Source organism: Diabrotica undecimpunctata, chromosome 1, assembly GCF_040954645.1.
Source record: "Diabrotica undecimpunctata isolate CICGRU chromosome 1, icDiaUnde3, whole genome shotgun sequence".
In the NCBI taxonomy this organism is placed as follows: Eukaryota; Metazoa; Arthropoda; class Insecta; order Coleoptera; family Chrysomelidae; genus Diabrotica; species Diabrotica undecimpunctata.
The window spans coordinates 159,366,608-159,385,845 of record NC_092803.1 but is presented as its reverse complement, the minus strand read 5'-3'; the positions used below and the strand labels follow the sequence as shown (position 1 = coordinate 159,385,845).

At 33.5% G+C, this 19,238-nt stretch overlaps 1 protein-coding gene across 1 annotated transcript; it reads left to right on the top strand.

Moving 5' to 3' along the window:
- Nucleotides 1–1,690: 1,690 nt before the first annotated feature.
- LOC140441088 (thialysine N-epsilon-acetyltransferase-like) lies at nucleotides 1,691–14,360 on the top strand. Its single transcript, XM_072531525.1, has 3 exons — nucleotides 1,691–1,910; nucleotides 5,968–6,179; nucleotides 14,130–14,360. The coding sequence occupies exons 1-3, from the start codon at nucleotides 1,830–1,832 to the stop codon at nucleotides 14,332–14,334; spliced, it is 498 nt and encodes a 165-aa protein (XP_072387626.1). The 5' UTR covers nucleotides 1,691–1,829; the 3' UTR covers nucleotides 14,335–14,360.
- Nucleotides 14,361–19,238: the final 4,878 nt, after the last annotated feature.

Here is a 19,238-nt window from a genome sequence, read left to right as displayed (position 1 = left end):
CAGTTGCTGTATTTTTTCGAGAAACAGCTGTAATATCCATGCTTTGAGATAGTGTACCTCGGCCAATACTTTGGAAAGTGTAATTGAACTGGTCTTCCTCATCACTTCCGGTATCATCTCTGTCAGAATCATTTCCGTTATTGAGATAATGCAAAGTGAGTTGAACTTGGTCAATTTCGTGAGCCATGCATGTTTCGTTCCATACATATCTGTAACCAGATTGGCTGTTGAAGGAATGTATTCCTAGATTATGATAGATTTAGATTTCTTTTGCAGTACGCCACAGACTTAGGGAAAGGCAAAGCCTTTTGTAAATAGTATATATGCGTCTGTAGTTTTCTTTGAGTCACTCCTTAAACTATCTACCTCTCCTGATGAGTCTCCTTTTTGTAAATGAAACTCCTTTGCAACTGAAAATTTTTTTTATATTATCATTGTCGGTACTTTTTAGTTTCAACTCTAGTCTTTAACTTTCTAGAGCTTTTGCTTATAGTTCCTCTTAACTCTTGGCAATTAGAGTAATCTTGTCTTGAAATGCATCTCCGCAGATAGCCGCTAATTATCTTTAATGTATTAAGAGAATATTTCTTGCAAACTGTATGTGTTCGATACGTATGGAAAGTGTATATGTTTTTCTAATCGAGATCCATTTTTAGGGCGTTTTCTAATTATGAACGATAGTCATAGAAGTCATACAAATAACCATTCAGCGCCACATATTCACCGAGCTTCCAAAATGAGTCAAACGTGTTTCGTCAAATGAAGATAAATTAATACACCCCTTTCTGAATTTACACTTCAAGTTACCGAAAAGCTTTGCGATAATTTTTACGCCACCGTTCAAAATATACTCTTAACCAGTATTTCAACTTTTTTGTTTCTATTAATTTTCCAATTTTTCAACTCTCCGAGGCCATCTATGTTTAAAAACCTGTAGAATTTTATTATTTCGGACATAAAATCAAACAGTTGTGGATGCCAGATGATCGTGATCAACAACGTCATGTACTAACTGATCTTCTTTGAAGTTTCTGCACCTAAGATAATAAAAAAAAATCTCAGCAATAATGTAAAAATAAACTTAGAAATAAATGAACCTGTCTAAAAACAATATTAATGCCAAAAAATAGTTTGCAATTTTTTAGGTTATGTGGCCATAATAAAATTAATGCAGAAAAAATTATAGAAATTAGATTTATCTGAAGAATCACCGATTTAACTAGGTAGTAGGCAGGACCTATACATATATTTAGTACCCATACTCACTGAACGAACTAAATGCGTCCATTATAAAACTCTTTTTCTAATGTAAAGACAAAAAATGTTATGAAACATATTATTTCAAGTAAAAATGGTCTAACTTCTTAGATTTTCTAGTGTTTTTCTCAATGCAATAATAATTGTACCATTTTCATGGTTTATTCCAAATAAATATAGTAGGTAGCGGAAAAGGTAGACGTTTCATCGTCTTTAAAAAGAGTAACTTATTATATCCGAACTACTACAAAGTTTCGGGCAAGTACCAGGTACCGATCCCACAAAGATGAACAGTTTTCTTTTTTTTTTAATATTCTATAGATAGAATCAGTAAGTTGGCAGCTTTATTTTTAAGAATATTAATTAACTATAATATGTATAACTTTAGTAACTAAATTTAAATATGATCCCCATCTCTAATAAGTCAATGAGTGTCAATGATAAACAACTTTAAGCTGAGAGAAAAGGTACCTACCGGCAGATTTTATCAACAGATATAATAGTTTACTTGGTGTTGGTATATTAGAGTTTTTAACAACTAATTTAAATAAATAATTGATTTAAATTTTATAATGGCCGAAAGTGATACAAAAGATGCAATTATCCGAAAAGCTGAAGTAAGAGACATGATGCAAGTATTCCAAATGATAAAGGTATGTTTTAAATTATTGTTAAACGAGCTTATCATATACAAGGTCAAAGTCACAGTATTTATGAACATTATCTGGTTAGTTGCAGCTGGTATATCAACAACTATTTAACAATTCAAATAGATAAATATATAGAGGTAACGCTGTTATTTTTAGTATGTAACTGTTACATCTGTACAACATTGTACTACATACATAATGTAACGTAAAAGACACTGCTGGAAGATGATCAAGAAATTGGGATGGCGATCTTACTAACATTTCGAGCGGAATTAGGAATTTAATAAATTAAAATTCGAAAGACCCCCGCTGAAGTGGGAATAAAAGAATAAAGGAATTAAGAAATATTTAATTTAATGGCTAAGTTTGTTACTATTACTAGAATAAGGTTTGGTCAAAGTTCTTTCGGAAAGTTCTTATCTCAGCTATTTAAAACCGCAGATTTCACTGTCTAATTCTCAGTAATCCGCGAAACACAAACACAATAACTCTCTTACAGTTAAAGATAACTAAATCGGGTATGAACCAAGGACGTTGTCTTTAATAATAATCTTCTTCTTTCTCTTTATAAGCTATTCTTCTTGTTCATTTACGTATTAATACCTTTATGGAAGGTTGTCACTCCATCTTTTGCGCGGTCGTCCGATACTGCTTTTGCTGATTGGTGACTTATTTCTTGCTATTTTGATGACACGGGTCTCCTCCATTCTGCTTATGTGGTTATTCCATTCTTTTTTCTACTTTGTGTCCATTCATTTACATACTGTAAATTACATTTTCTTCTAATGTCTTCACTTCTCTTTCGATCTCAGCGTATTTCCTGTAATTCTTCTCAGTACTCTCATCTCTGCCGTTTCCAGTAGCCTTTGCGTTGTGGCTGTGTCTTATTTCTGAGGCATATGTCATTATTGGTCTTACACTGGCTTTATAAATTCTTGACTTCATCTTAGTGTTAATGTGTCTGTTTCGCCATATAGTGTTATTAAGGCATCCTGCCAGTCTATTTGCTTTTTGTACTTGATCTCTCACTTCTTTGTCCAGGTCTCTGTAGCTGGACTGTGTAATTCCCACGTAATTTATTTCCATTACTTGTTCAATACTGATGCCATCAATTTCTATTTTACATCTGGTTGGGTCTTTGCTGCCTACTATTGTTTTAGTTTTTTGAGATGAGATTGTCATATTAAATTATTTTGCTCTTATGTTAAATTTGTGGACCAGTCTTTGCAGACTATCTTCATCTTGGGCTATCAATATTTCGTCGTGTTAGTAACAGAGTATTTTTATTTCCTTGTTTCATATTCTGTATCCTCTTCCTTTGTTAACGCTTTTGATGATTTCGTCCATTATTAAATTAAAGAGCATATAGCTCAATGAGTCCCCTCGTCTTATTCCGCTGCCTATTTCTATTGGTTCTGTAAGTTGTCCATCTATTCTGACTTCAATTTTGTTGTTTTGGTAGATATTTTCGACAATTTTTATAATATTTAGAGGAACTACTCTATTATACCAATGATGGATTACATCTTTGAGTCTTACTTTGTCAAGCGTCTTTCTTTAGGTCAATCAAACACAGAAATGCTGATCTATTATACTCTAGTGATTTCTCAGTAATTTGCTTTACAACGAATATTACATCTGTACACGATTTTCCACTACGAAAACCCTGTTGTTCATCTTCTAAACTTATTCTCTGCTTTATTACTACTTGTAAAATTTTAGTTGTAAGTTTTAGGGTAGTATTTAACAAGTTTATACCTCTGTATTTTTCTGGCTGTTTTTTATCTTCTTTTTTGAATAGTAGAATTAGTTTGCTCGTTCTCCTAATAATAATAATCACTATACAGGGTGTCCCGGAAAATAGTGCGTTCCTTAAAGGTATGAGCTGAGTGTAGCATTTGAAACAAAAAAGTCTTATAACATTTTTTTATAAAGTCAACCGTTTTCAAAAAAAATATATATTAAATTTAATCCATTTGATTAGTGTCCACAGAAAAGCAAATACGGGCAGAATGCGATAGTTTAATTTATTTTGATACAGAAAAGGTACATTATTTGTAAACAGTTGTAATTACCCGTAGCTCAAGAATAAATAGTATTGTCATGTTTTCGATTCGCGAGTATCACGATATGATAATTACGTACGGTGAAGCCCACTGTGACAGTAATAGGGCTGTTAGACTTTATGTTGAACGCTATCCCGAACGAAGACATCCTAATGCCCGAAGTTTTGTGAACGTGTCCCAAAGGTTGTTAGAGACGGGTTGTGTGATACCTAAAAAAACTAGCGGTAGAACACGAAGTAACCGTAGACTAAATGCAGAAGATGTGATTTTGGATATAGTCAGTAATAATCCAAGAGTAAGTACTCGATCTGTGGCTAGAATGGTTGGCATTTCAAAAAACATTGTTCACAAGACATTTACGGAACAACTGTTACATCCTTACCATTACCAACGAGTGCAAGATTTACACCAAGGCGATTTACCTCGAAGATTAAGATTTTGTAGATGGTTTCAAAACAAAATCGCCAGAGAATCCGAATTTCCATGCAAAGTGTTGTGTGCAGATGAAGCTTGTTTTACGAGAAATGGTGTGTTTAATTTTCACAATTGTCCCGTGTGGAGTGATGAAAGCCGTATGCTATACGTAGGACAAATTTTCAAAAACAATTTAGTATAAATTTATGGGCTGGGATTATTGGTAATCGTCTGATTGAACCGTACGAACTTCCCAGAAGATTGAATGGAGAATCCTATTTAAATTTTTTGCAGCATGTTCTACCGATACTTCTTGAAGACGTTTCGTTACAAATACGCTCTGAAATGTGGTTTCTTCATGACGGGGCTCCAGCACATTTTACGAGACATATTAAAGCTTTCCTCGACATCACTTTTCCTCGTCGTTGGATCGGTAGAAATGGACACGTTCTGTGGCCACCCAGAACACCAAAATGCAATGTTATGGACTTTTATTTTTGGGGACATCTAAAATCATTAGTATACGACAACCAGGATGAAATTAAAACAGAAGCTAAATTGCGACAACGAATTTTTGATGCTGCTGAAATAATCAGACATAATTTACATACTTATAATATTAAGAATAATTGGATTCGTCGAATAAACGCGTGTATCTGTGCAAATGGTGGCCATTTCGAACATTTATTATAATAATAATTTTCCATGTAAGTAAAAACAGTATTCAAACTTTAATTATTAAATATTTAATAAAAACAAATACATGCTTTTTCTCTATCACTGTTATCAGTATCAATACATATTATGCCTAACGATCGATGATTCATGATAGCCGATTTACAGTAATTAAAGAAGAATAACAAGGAACGCAACGTTGCCGGCTGTATTTCCTTTTCTGCGAACAATAATCAAATGGATTAAAGTTAATAATTTTTTTTGAAAACGGTTAACTTCATAAAAAAATGTTATAAGGCTTTTTTGTTTTAAATGCTGCAATCTGCACATATCGTTAAGGAACGCACTATTTTCCGGGACACCCTGTATAATATTAAGCGGAGTTTGCTAGCATGTAACGTTTAAACTAAATTTTATAACACAAATAATCGAGAATTAGTACCTACTCTACCAAAAAACAATTATTGCGTTCACAATTCGTGGTTTCTCAACTCTTACTTATTTAAAGCGGCGTCCACACTTGGTGGTTTCTCAATTCGTTTTTATTAAAAACGGCGTCCTCACTCAGTGAAATACTACTAATAACTATTTGGGTGTAAAACTACCTGGTAGAATTATTAGTTACGAGAAAAATATTTGACTACCAATGGCGTAGTCAACACTTTGAGAAATTTCTTACAGAAATTTTTCCAGGCACTAAAAAGGAAAGAAAATATTAGGGGCCAAGGTTAGAGAAAATAATAACAAAAAGGCAATTTTTAAGTAGAAACCCTTAAGTAATGATCTAAAGATCTCGGTGGTTTGTGCACTGGAAGATTTAATGTCGCAATATGCGCGAAGATGAATTTCACCTAAATTTACTAATACTTAAGTCAATTTCTACCTTACTTATCTTATTCTTTTAGGAACTTGCAGAATATGAAAAAGTTCACAAATTAAGAATTGATCAAAAAACATTGGAAAAAGATTACTCAGAAAACTCTTCAGGCTTTCAGTGTGTAGTCGCAGAAACGTCTGACAACAAGTTGATAGGATATGCTGTATATTCGCATATGTATTCCACTTGGGACGGCAAAGCAGTATATTTAGAGGGATTGTATGTGAAACCAGACTACAGGTAATTTAAAATTAAGTGTAACAAAAGAAATAATCAGTGTTCTGTTTTTATGATTATTTCATCGTTGAAAAACTATCTATAATAGACAAGAGTGAAGGGATATGCTAAACAAATCCACTATTCAAAGGTGTACATGTTAATCAAAAAAATATGTTCGTTTACCGTAAAAACTAAATCTAAAAGCTCTAAATTGAGTTGTACTTCTCAATTCTCAATTTATAGAGTTTTTTTGTTTTATCTCACCCTTCATTGCAAATTTCGTGGAGTTTTATGGGATTTAATAACCCTTGTACATTCCATGCTTATTAATGGTTCTTGTTTCAACTGTTTCTTGTTCATAAATTTCGTCGAGTAAAATAATTCAATAGAACAGAAGCAAAGACGCCCAACCTAGACACCACACAACATACGCGCCACGTGAAAAAGTTTTTTAACGATTTCTGTATTCTTTAACACTTTTGTAGCGCAGTGGAAATGTCCTGGTCACATAACCTATTAGGATTTTAAATTTAATATATAAATAAAATCACAAACGTTTTTATTTATTTTTATTAAAATCTAACAACATTCGCACACAGTGCGCATGAACTTAAAAATTAAAACAGTCTATCCAACATATTACTTATAATACAAAAAATGTTTCTAAACCTTACAGTTTAAATATAAATAGTAAATTTACTTATTCCAACACTCTCCCTTAAACTGTAAAGTTAGAACATCAAGAAATTAAACAAAAAATTGAAATACACTGATGCATATTATATATAACAAATTGTTTAGTTTCTGATTATCTGCATGCCAATGTCAGAAATGCATTTTTCATGCTTAACTCTAGGCAAACCCTTGGTTAATACATCGGCAGTCATCTCATCAGTTGGCTTATACAATAGTTCAACTGTACCTTCAGCTACCATCTCTCTAATGAAATGGTACCTGATACCAATATGCTTGGTCCGACCATGGAACATTAGATTCTCTGCAATTTTAATTGCACTCTGATTGTCAACAAACAAAGTAACATTATTTTTGTAATCTTTACAAATTTCATGTAGTAAGCGATTTAAATATACAGCTTCCTTGCAAGCATCTGATGCTGCGATATACTCAGCTTCTGAAGATGAAAGAGTAACAGTTCTTTGCTTTCTACTTTCCCAAGATATTGGTCCTAAGGCTAATTTAAACACAAAACTGGTATAAGATTTTCTATCTTCAGGATCATCACCCCAAGAAGCATCAGAGAAACCTTCAAGATTAAAATAATCAGTTTTTGTAAAAGAAACTCCCAAGTTCGCTGTATTTTTTACATAACGAACTAATCCCTTTAATTGATGCCAATGTTCAATGGTATGACCATGATTAAATTGACTCAACATGCTGACTGCATGAGAAATATCGTGTCTTGTGGTCACAGCCAAATACATAAGACAAGCAATAATACTTTGATATGGAACATTATTTAAATGAGATTTGGTATCTTTACTTTTGCTTAAGTTTACATTTTGTTCCAATGGAGTGGATACTTCTTTGACATCTAAGAATCCAAATCTCTTCAAAAAATTGTGAATGTACTTACTTTGACTTAGATAAATTGTATCATTATATCTAGATATCTGAATGCCTAAAACCTGTTTAGCTTCTCCTAAGTCCTTTATTTTAAATTTGCTTTGCAGATCATTAAACAATTCTTGTTTCATAGATACATTATTATGAATTACAAAGAAATCATCAACATACAAAATTATTATAATAATATACTTTTCTTCAATTTTAAAAAATAAACAAGGTTCATTTTTTGATCTTCGAAAACCAGACTTACATAGTTCTTGATTAATCTTATCATTCCAGGCCCTAGAAGCCTGTTTCAATCCATAGATTGATCGTTTGAGGAAACAAATTTTTTCTTCCTCTCCCTGTTTGATAAAACCCTCATGTTGCATCATATAGATCTCTTCTTTCAACTCCTCATTCAAAAAAGCAGCTACAACATCAAAATGTTCAACAAACAGATTTAACTGAGCTGATAAAGCAAATAATAACCTTAGGGTTGAGGTTCTAGTCACAGGGGAAAATGTATCAAAATAGTCTATTCCGTAAGATTGAGAAAAACCTCTAGCTACTAATCTAGCCCTTTATCGAGTATTACCTTGTGCATCTGTTTTGAACTTGAAAATCCATTTAGACGAAATAATATTCTTATTACTTGGTTTATCTACTAAAGTCCAAACATCATTATCTATAAGTGAATAATATTCAGACTGCATGGCTTGAAACCATTGTTCACGATTGTTACCCTTTAAAGCTTGTTCTACTGTAACAGGTTCCTCATCAGAACTAACTAATTGATAGGTAACATAATCTGTTAACCAATCTGGTGGACGCCTCTCTCTGAATGGCCTTTTTCTATCCTCCAATTCATCAGGATAATCTACATCTAAATCAGAGAAATGTGTAACGTATGCATCAATTGATTCTTGATTTTTAGAATCATTTGAATAATCATGAGTGATGGTAAATGATTCATCATTTATAGACTCATCACCAATATTTCCATTAAGTTCCTTAATAAAAGGAGTTAATTCTATTATAACCTCAGGTTGAGTCGAAATTGAATTCTTTCCATACATTATGTGTTCAAAAAATACAACCTGCATTTTTCTATTTTTTCTCTACAATTGGGATCAGCCAATCTATAACCCTTAGTATGTTCACAATACCCTACCATAATTATGGGTTTAGATTTAACATCACGTACTTCAAAAATTCCTAGGTATATGGGCATAAGCTTGACATCCAAATACTCTTAAGTGGCTCAAATCGACCTTGGAACCAGTCCATACTTCTTCAGGAAGAGTCCCATTAACAGCTGTAGTAGAGCTACGATTTTTTAAATATATTGCAGTAGCCACTGCTTCTGCCCAATAAGCTTTAGACAAACCAGAATCAGTAAGCAAAGCCCTAGCTTTTTCCACAACCGTCCGATTGGCACGCTCCTGCACACCATTTTGTTCAGGAGTGTATGGCACTGTAGTTTCATGTATTATTCCTGAATCCTTAAATAGAGCTCTAAATTGACAACAAGTCTTTTAAATCTTTGAAACTTCAAAAAGGTTTCACTCTTATTTTTTGTAAACAAAGCTTTTTCCTCACCATTCTCCCTCAACTTTCACGATCTGTAATATCATTCAACAAGGTAATGACTTCTTCACTTTTAATAGTTGTATGTGTTGCACAGTATCTATTCACAACCTGTTATTCAGTGTCGGGAAGCCCACATAGCATCAATGTCCCAACTTCACTATCATCAATCACTACATTTAATTCTGCAAGTTCCTGAACAATATCAAGTAGTCCAGAAATATAATCACTAATGGAACAAAAATCTTCTAACTTTGCACGATATAACTTTCTTTTTAGAAACATTTGTCTAGTTAGACCGGCACTTTGATACGCCTTTTTTAGGTTATCCCAACCTTCTTTGGATGTATTTGCTTTTCTCAGATGAGCTAAGCAAGTTGGTTTCACCGATAAACTTAATTTGGCTAACGCCCTTTGGTCTTTATCTGCATCTTTATCATTACCAGTAATACAGTTCCATAGACCATAATCTATTAAAAACATTTTCATTTGAAACTGCCAGATTTTATAATTTCAACTTCCATCTAATTTTTCAATGTTTAGAGCACCAGGGCTAACAAAAACATTATTAATGGTTCTTGTTTCAACTTTTTCTTGTTCAGACATTTCGTCGAGTAAAATAATTCAATAGAACAGAAGCAAAGACGCCTAACCTAGACACCACACAACATACGCGCCACGTGAAAAAGTTTTTTAACGATTTCTGTATTCTTTAACACTTTTGTAGCGCAGTGGAAATGTCCTGGTCACATAACCTATTAGGATTTTTAATTTAATATGTAAATAAAATCACAAACCTTTTTATTTATTTATATTAATGAGTTTAATGGAAAACATACAACATGTCAACATGGCGCTTAAAATCTAACAACAATATTCGCACACAGTGCGCATGAACTTAAAAATTAAAACAGTCTATCCAACATATTACTTATAATACAAAAAATGTTTCTGAACCTTACAGTTTAAATATTAATAGTAAATTTACTTATTCCAACACTTACCACTATCAGTTTTAAAAGTTTTTACTTAATTTCTTGAAACACTTCAATAATTAAAACGGGATGTGGCGCTCCGCGAGTGAGGAGTAACAAACATTGTGTAATTTTAAATTCAACCTCATTCCGTTAAAACCTCATTCGGGTCAAACTGGTTAAAGTCATTTTCAAAACCTTATAGATTATTATCTGTTTGTTGAAATGGCTTGCAGTCTCATTGAACTTTCATTTTCATTTTGTCGTTGGCTTCCTCTAAATGTAAATAGTAGTTACGCGTTAAGTAAATGGTGATCAGATCCACACTTTGCCTTTCGATCAATTCTAACGTCATTAACCTTTATTGGGTTTTCCTTGTATATACAGTGGTACGATTATCAATTTTTTTGGTTGAGTCTACGTGAATTTATGAATATCCTTGAGCTTATAGTATAAATTCTTCTTCTTTAAGGGCCATCTCCGCGACGAAGGTTGGCATTCATCATGGCTATTCTGACCTTCGAGGCAGCTGCTCTGAACAATTTTTTTTTGCTGCAACCAAACCACTCTCTCAGGTTTTTCAACCAGGAAACGCGTCTTCTTCCTACGCTTCTCCTACCCTCTAGTTTTCCTTGAATTATGAGTCTCAAGATGTTGTATCTTTCGCCTCTCATCACATGTCCGAGATATTGTAATTTCATTTCTTTTATTGTATTTTCCATTTTTCTCTCTCTGTCTATTCTCCTTAACACTTCTGTATTCGTGACTCTATCTACCCATGGAATCGTTAACAATCTTCTGAATGTCCACATTTCAAACGCGTTAAGTCGATTTATTGTATTCTGGTTTAATGTCCATGATTTAGCTCCATAGTAGAGTACACTGTGTACATAGCATTTAATTAGCCTTATTCTGAGGGCCAATGTGAGATCTTTGCCGCACAAAATCTTTTTTATTTTCACGAAGTTGGCACGTGCTTTTTCAATTCTGACTCTTATTTCTGCAGTATAATCGTTATTTTCTGTGATTATCGTTCCCAAGTAAGTATATCTTTTTACTCTCTCAATCTGCTGGCCGCCTACCGTTAATATTTCGTTTGTATTGTTGTTCTTGCTAATTTTCATGAATTTGGTTTTTTTGATGTTAAGAGAGAGTCCGTATTCTCCACTATATCTTAATATTTTGTTTATTATTCTGTCTAAGTCGTCCAAGTTGTCGGCTATTATGACTGTATCGTCGGCATACCTAATGTTTTTAATTAAACTTCCGTTCACTTTTATGCCGACATAAAACAATAATGGCGACAGTATGCAATCTTGCCTGACCCCTCTCCTTATCTCCACTTCTTCTGACGCTTTCCTTCCAATTTGCAAATTTGATCGTTGGCTGTAGTATAAATTTGATATCAATGTTACATCCCTCACATCCAGATTCCTGTTTTTGAGTACTTCTATAAGTCGGTCATGTTTTACCTTATCGAATGTCTTGTTGTAGTCTATAAAGAATACATAAAGATCTCGATTAACATCCAAACATCTTTGGGTCAGCACGTTAAAAGAAAATAGTGCCTCTCTTGTGCCCACTCCATTCCGAAATCCAAACTGGGAATCACTAATATCCATCTCCAGCTTAGGGTGTATTCTATTATGGATGATTTTTAGCAGGGTTTTTAAGGTATGTGACATTAGACTGATCGTTCGATAATCACTACATTCTTTGGTAGACAAATAAATGTTATATATATTACAGGATCCAACTTGTAAATAAAACACATTTTGGAGACGGCTATCGCCGTATTCCCGTTCTCCTCCGCCAATCCTTCCGGTCCAAGGCATGCTCCTCCTCCAAACCTCTCGAACAAATAAATGTTGATGTCAGCATTTCACGTGAAATGATTCCTGTGGAATAGATTGTGTTTAGTAGTTGGACTAAAAGATCTATGTTTTTTTCATTGACCAGTTTTAGCAATTCACTTGGTATTTCATCTGGACCAGCAGCTTTATTATTTTTCATGGACTTTACTGCATGCTTAACTTCTGATTTTGTTATTTCGGGTCCCTCGTCTTTACTCTGATTATCTTCATATGTATTTTCCTGTCTCTGGTCATGGAATAATTCGTCTATATATTGTTTTCATCTTCCTAATTTTTGTTCTGTCTCCACTAAAATGTTTCCTTTTTTGTCCATTAGTATGCTTGAAGTTTTTTTGTTTTGCTACCCCAGCTAATTCTTTAACTTTCTTATGGAGATTGAAGTTATCATATTTGTTTTGTAAGTCTTCTATGTCTTGGCATTTTCCAGCCAAATAAGTCTCTTTAGCTACTCTTATTTTCCTTCTTATTTGATTATGCAGCTGTTGATACTGAGTTTTGTTGATATTCTTTTGCCTTCTTCTGTCCTTCATCATTTCCAAGATTTCTTCTGTCATCCAATCTCCTTTCTTGCATCTGGTTGTTGTGGGTTCTCTGCGACTTGGTTCGATAATTACATTTTTAAAGAATTGCCACTGTTGTTCTACATCACCTTCAATTGATTCCGGTGTGGATTCTAGGTTTGCATTAATTTCTTGTTTCAGTTTTTCTTTGACGTCTTCTGATTCTAATTTTTGTATGTTTAGTTTATCACCATTATGGAAGTATCCATTTATTATCTTTAAATTCATATGATCGCAGAAACTTATAAATCTTTCACCGTTTATTTTTTATTTTTCTTCTCCAAATGGACCAATCACTTTGGTATTTACTTTTCTTTCGGTTCTACCATTTAAGTCGCCTAGTAGAATTACTTCCTTTCTAGATCCAATACTCTCTACCAAGTCCGTCAATTCGTCGTAAAATTTATCCTTCACTTCGTCCTTTTTATGTGCAGAAGGTGCATATGTGCCGGCTACCACACTTAGTTACGTCATTTTAGCTTCATCTTAACTTTTACTAGCCTTTCATTTATTTTTTTATAATCCTTAATATTTCGTGATAGCCTTTATTTTGTCAGTATACTTACACTTGCTGCTGTTTTTCTATGTTTTTCTACTGTTTCCTTCTGTGTTATAGAAATGAACAAAATGTTTAAACTCGTGTGTCCTTTCCTTTTCTTTTTGTTTCTATAAGGACTGTTACATCTAATTCAAATCTCTTAATTTCTTTCAACACCTCATCTAGCTTAGTTCTAATACCTTGTACATTCCATGCTCCAAAACTCATTTACCTTTTTCGTAAATTGGATCGTTTTCCGTTAGGACTGTCCGTTGTTTTATTTCTAGGAATTTTTAGAATATTTTTTCCTTATGATGGGGAGCAGATCCGTCGCCATAATCTCCAATTCTGGTGGGCCGAGAAGATTTCTTCTACTTTTAGCTGAGTGGCCCCAGTTATTGAGAGCGCTGGAGACTCGCCCTCACCCTTCTCATTAGGAGATAGGATTTGTGGATAGGATAGGACTATATGTTAGCTGTTCTATAGTTGGAGACATTTCTTGGTATTTGTAATACCCACCTATCGGCATTAGTGAACACCCTAAGATCTAGAGTCAGCCCTTTTACGATCCTCCTTTCTCAACGGGCTTGGGTCGGCTACGGCGAAGGTTATATTATCCTTATTTGGTATATAAATTGTCTATCATCAAATGAGAAACTCATTATTTGAAATTATTCTTGGAAATAAGTTCTCTATTCACACCAAATCCCAAGACAGATGGGTTTTCAAGGCCTTTTAGTATTCGTATATTTCTAATATACGATAAAATATAACATACATAACCGTATTCACATCTAACAACTAACCAGTATTGCTTTATGTGGATCACTTTGCAAGATTTTATTTAAAAATGTATGTTTTTATTTTAGGGATAGTACTATTGAAAAAAATTTGTTCCTGACAGTAATGAAAAATGCTCATGCTAGCGGTTGTAAACGTGGATTTTTTCACGTTCTGAACTGGAATCCAACTATAAAAATATACCAAGAGCTAGGAGCTACTAATGTTACTCAAAAGGACAAGTTCAATGTTTTTAGAATGGAAACGGAAGCTTTGCACAAACTGTTTGCGTAAATTAGTAAATATACTGTTACGAAGCTTTTGTTTTTTCTTGTCCCTGATCCACTGGTAACATTTATTTAACCCCTTAAGAAACTATCCCGAGATAATTCGTCTTGCACTTGTTGTATCTAAAATAACTAACCCGAGATATCTCGTTTTAAGCTATTTTGCGGGAATTTAAGAGATTTATTTCGTTCTTTCGAGTAAGGCTTTTGAAATTTGAACGAATTTAGACGGAGTAGTTGTTACAATTCCTGGCTGCGTAAGATTAGACAATGGACAGGTCGAACGGTCGTGGATTTGTTTTATATAGCTGCCGACCGAGAAACATTTTACCAGCTTGCGTACGACGATAGCCAACGCTTGAAAACAAGCAAGGCAGATAAAGAACAAGTTGTTACAAGGTTGTATGGCGTCAATAAAACGGTGGAAGGGGGCTTGTAAACGACCTCAGTGTGTAAACAACACGTGCTGCGTCCGGTTGTTTATACGTAAAGACATTTTATAAAATTAAATCGTTATTTTATTCACTATGAATTCTAGCCAGTGTATTGAAGATTCAGATGACAGTTTTGAGCTAGATGTATCCGGGACATCAGAAACTGACGGTGAAAGTGAAAGGTGAAACTACATGCTGTGTGAATCCTCCTCCGGATACATTTGGCATAACATAATTTATGCGGGAGAGGATACAAAGTTTGACGAACAATATAAAGATCTTCCACTGTCAACACGTATTGTTATGACGCTAATGAAACCTCTTCTGTCGAAAGCTCACTCTTTAACTACAGAAAACTTTTATTCTTTCCCTGAAGTAACTGACCTTTTATTAGCAGTTTGCAAAGATACGTCCGGTACTATTAGAATGCAAAGAAAGGGTCTACTACCATAAATGAAGAACAAACTTGAAATGAACAAAAGTGAAGTTATCGCGTTTCAAAAAGGAAAGGAAATAGTAATGAAGTGAAAGAATAAACAGGAGGTTTGTGTGTTGTCAACGCTGCGTAATGCTAAAATGGTTACTGAAGAAGGGCGGGGAAAGGAGATAAAAAACCTAAGATTGTTCAAGACTACAACAATATTATGGGTGGCGTCGATAGAGTCGACCAAAATCTTGCTGATTACTCTGTAACCAAAAAAAAAACCAAGAGAGGTATTACAAAAAAAATTCTTCTTCCTCCTCGAACATGCTGAGTGGGATGCTTTTGTGCTGTACAAGAAAAGCGGAGGGCTAGAAACTCATCTAGAATTTCGAATGGATAATACAACTGATTGAGGTTTACTACAAAGATAAAGATGTGTCAAGAGGAAGACCTTCAACGCTTCCAAGCCCACTTAGACTTACCGGTCGACATTTCCCAGAAGTTGTTCCTGTCACAGGAAAAAAATCTCATCCAACTAAAGTGTGTGGTATGTGCAGTAAGTCGAAAGATGTATCCGGAAGAAGTTGATGCGCTAATCAAGGTACCACTGTCCTGATAGCTATGTGAGACTTTTTGTGACGCCCTGCTTCAAGACTTATCATACGGTAACTAACTTTCTCTTGTTTCAACTTTCTCAAGTTTCTCTTGTTTGTGTTCATTATTTAAAAATATAAATACATATATGCATATCTTGTTCTTTACGCTACAATGCAACTGTAAGATCTTCTGAATAAATACTTTTTGATCATCATCCACAGCGTGCATAACAACTTTTGTTGTCTAGTTTGCTGGGAATGGCTTTTAGGTGAAAAACGAACATACAATACTCTACAACAATCTTCAATCGTTAAAAAAATAAAAAAACAAAGCAAAACATTGTATAACATTTTTGAGTTCTGCAAGAAGTGACGAAGCAAGTGCATTATTAAAAAAAAATAGGTTTTTTGGGTCCGCTGTTGGAAAAATAAATGGTTCGTTAAGGGATTAATATGGCCCAATATAGAGCAAAAATTTTACTATAAACTTTTAAAAGGAAAAGACAATTTATACCTTCAGACGTATTTTAAATTTTAATGAACAAACGACAAATTTGGAAATCATTTGGCATTTATGTCTACGAGTTTATATTCGACCTACCACTATCTGACGAGCCGCAATATAGGAGCGTAATATATCATAGTGTTACCAGAGCACAAACTTTTAGATTGAAAATATGCAGAATTTATCTTTTCTATTATGTTTAAATAGAAGATATTTTAAATATTTTTATTATTGGACCATTTCTAATCTTACTAATGAACTCCTTTACTCAATTTATTATTTATGTGTAAAATAACAAGAAGATCATTGGAATGAATTAGAGGAGTGACGAAATTGGAAAACGTTACAGAGGAAGTAGTAAAACTTCCTCTGTAACTAAACTAGTATTTTGATTTTTGTGTAAGAGAATATATATATATATATATATATATATATATATATATATATATATATATATATATATATATATATATATATATATATATATATATATGTATATTAAAAGCCAAATATATATGGCGCAAGAGCCCAATTCGTCAAACGTTCCGTATATTATTCGGTATCAATAGGATCTTATAACGTTATTTCAGCATAACCCTGCATCGTCAGAAATCCGGGTAGATACAAATTCACACACAGAACGGTCAGCGAATGTCCCTGCTTATTTCCCGCTTAAAGTAAATAGCCACTCAAATGCCATCTACTTGATGGCCATAAACTAAAACGATTTAATAAAATCGTTTTCTGTGACTTGAGCCATTCGAAATTTACAAAAACTCTTTTTTTTCTTCAAAAGACGAAATCGGCAGCAACTTCGTTTATCACGAAGATATTTTATCGTTAAGGAAATAAATTACAGAAGTGACTTTATTTTCAAGAAACAATGCCCGTATTAACTTAGGAAATATCAAAAGAAGCTTTCGAAACATCAGAAGAACCCTGCACCTCCACCCCCTGTGGGTAGCGCAAGGGCAACTTTGAAATATTAAATGGAAAACCACTGTTTTTATTACAGATTAGGATTCTACGTAAAAAAAACAAGTTTTATCTAAATTTTTTTTTGGTTCGCCATAGATGACGCTGTAATCACAGAAAAACATATACAGATCAGAAGTCTGCAATGTATCTAATTTTTGAATTAAAATGAAGGTTCCTGTTAAAGATTTCAAAGTTGACCCCCACCCACCCCTAAATTGTGGGGTAGGGAGTCGTGTTTGGTGTCATTCGATAGATATTTAAAAAAAATTTATTTTTATTTTTATTTATTAGTGTATTTCTCGAGATATTAGACCGTTTCCATAATTTTCCTAGGGTATAAGAAAAAAATCTTTATTTTTTTGGTTATAGCACCACCTATCAACAATTCAGAAAATTGTCCTGAATAAAAGTTACATATTTTTGCACAGGGAATTCAAATATTTAATAAAAAAATGGGGGTTAATATTTAAGATTTTAAAGATGCAGAGTCATTTATTTGGTATCATTTGATAGATTTTTAAAAAGTAGTAAATGCTTTTTTCCCATACGGAAGAATATATTTCAATTAAGTTAATTTGGTGCTTCCATATAAATCTGTGACACATTTCCATTACTAACTAACAATGATAAATAATATATAAATAACGCTAAAATGTATACAAGTCTTATACAGAACGCCTTGTATAATATGACCATCCCATCATCAAAGTTTAAATCGGCTTGACGGGTTTTAGTCTTTTCACACTTAAATTTCAGTGAGACGATTGAAACGAAAGTTTTATAACGTGCTTTTGTCTAAATAACGCTCGTCGAGGGCTTATCTCGAATTAAAACCTTTACAAGAGCACACTCTAAGCTCTATTTAGTATTTGGATAAAGTTACACAGCGTCTAATTTTAGAAATTCCCAAGACGAGTTTTGTTTTTGAAAAAAATTAGGTAATTCAGAAGGGTAGTTATTTATAATGCGGCGGGTTATTTTTATAGGTGACGCTGCAAGATTGCCGATAAGATCACTTCCTGGACAAATCTAAAAAGTTACATTATTTTTTATATTTTTCCTATTATGAGTTGATATAACAGAACAGGCATATTTCTTTGCAAAATATTCACAATATCTTCTTCTTTAACAGCCTCTTATGATCCAGCGCTACACGTAGACCTCCCCCTGTGTTTTCCATGTTTGCATCTCTCTAATCCCAGTTTCTCCCTTCCTTTTGTTTAATGTCGTCGATCCATCTTCGTCGTATGCCTCGTTTATGTGCGCTAGGTCGTTATTGTGTTAGTTTCTTTGTTCAATTCTCTTCACTCTCTCTTGCCATATGCCCTGATTTCACTTAGATTTTGTGATAGCTTCTATAGCATCTACTTTGGTTTTTCTTCTTAGATCCTAGTTTCTCTTATGAACTCTTAACGCTTTATTTGGCAAAATATCCATTTGGATACATACGCTTTGCACTACACTTATTTAAAAACACAGAGTAACTAGCAACGGAAAATTAGTTTATCGTATGTGTGAATATCTTACAAACATTATGTTGCCACCTCGCAGCATTTCGTTGATCCATCAAGAAGTAATCATGGCGAACAGTAGTGAACCTTCGTGTGGACTCAGAGTAAGTATCTACCTATCTTTTTAAACATACTTAAACAATAATAAACACAAATGAATGTCTGCTAACTCTAAACAGTCTAACATTTGATTGTTTTACAATATTTGAAGCATAATAATAACTTTGTTATTTACTATAGAATTTAGTTGTATACAATTGGACACTAAGTTCTACTAGTAGCGGTAACCTTCTAGTAGAATTCTTCACGAGCAGGAAAATCTCCTGGTAGCTGTGCTTGTGCCTTTGTAAAATGAAAAGGATATACATTTTCGTTGTGTAAGATATTTCCTAAGATTTTGAAATTGTTGGATACATGGTAGATAGTCTTCAAACGCTAATTTCTGGATTTTCCTCAACTTCCA

What these genes read in the sequence shown, in the direction of transcription:
- LOC140441088 (XM_072531525.1), top strand. Translation starts at nt 1,830, where the DNA reads ATGGCCGAAAGTGATACAAAAGATGCAATTATCCGAAAAGCTGAAGTA. An exon ending in AAGTATTCCAAATGATAAAG is followed by an intron (nt 1,911 to 5,967) that starts GTATGTTTTAAA and finishes TTATTCTTTTAG; the next exon opens with GAACTTGCAGAATATGAAAA. An exon ending in TATGTGAAACCAGACTACAG is followed by an intron (nt 6,180 to 14,129) that starts GTAATTTAAAAT and finishes TTTTTATTTTAG; the next exon opens with GGATAGTACTATTGAAAAAA.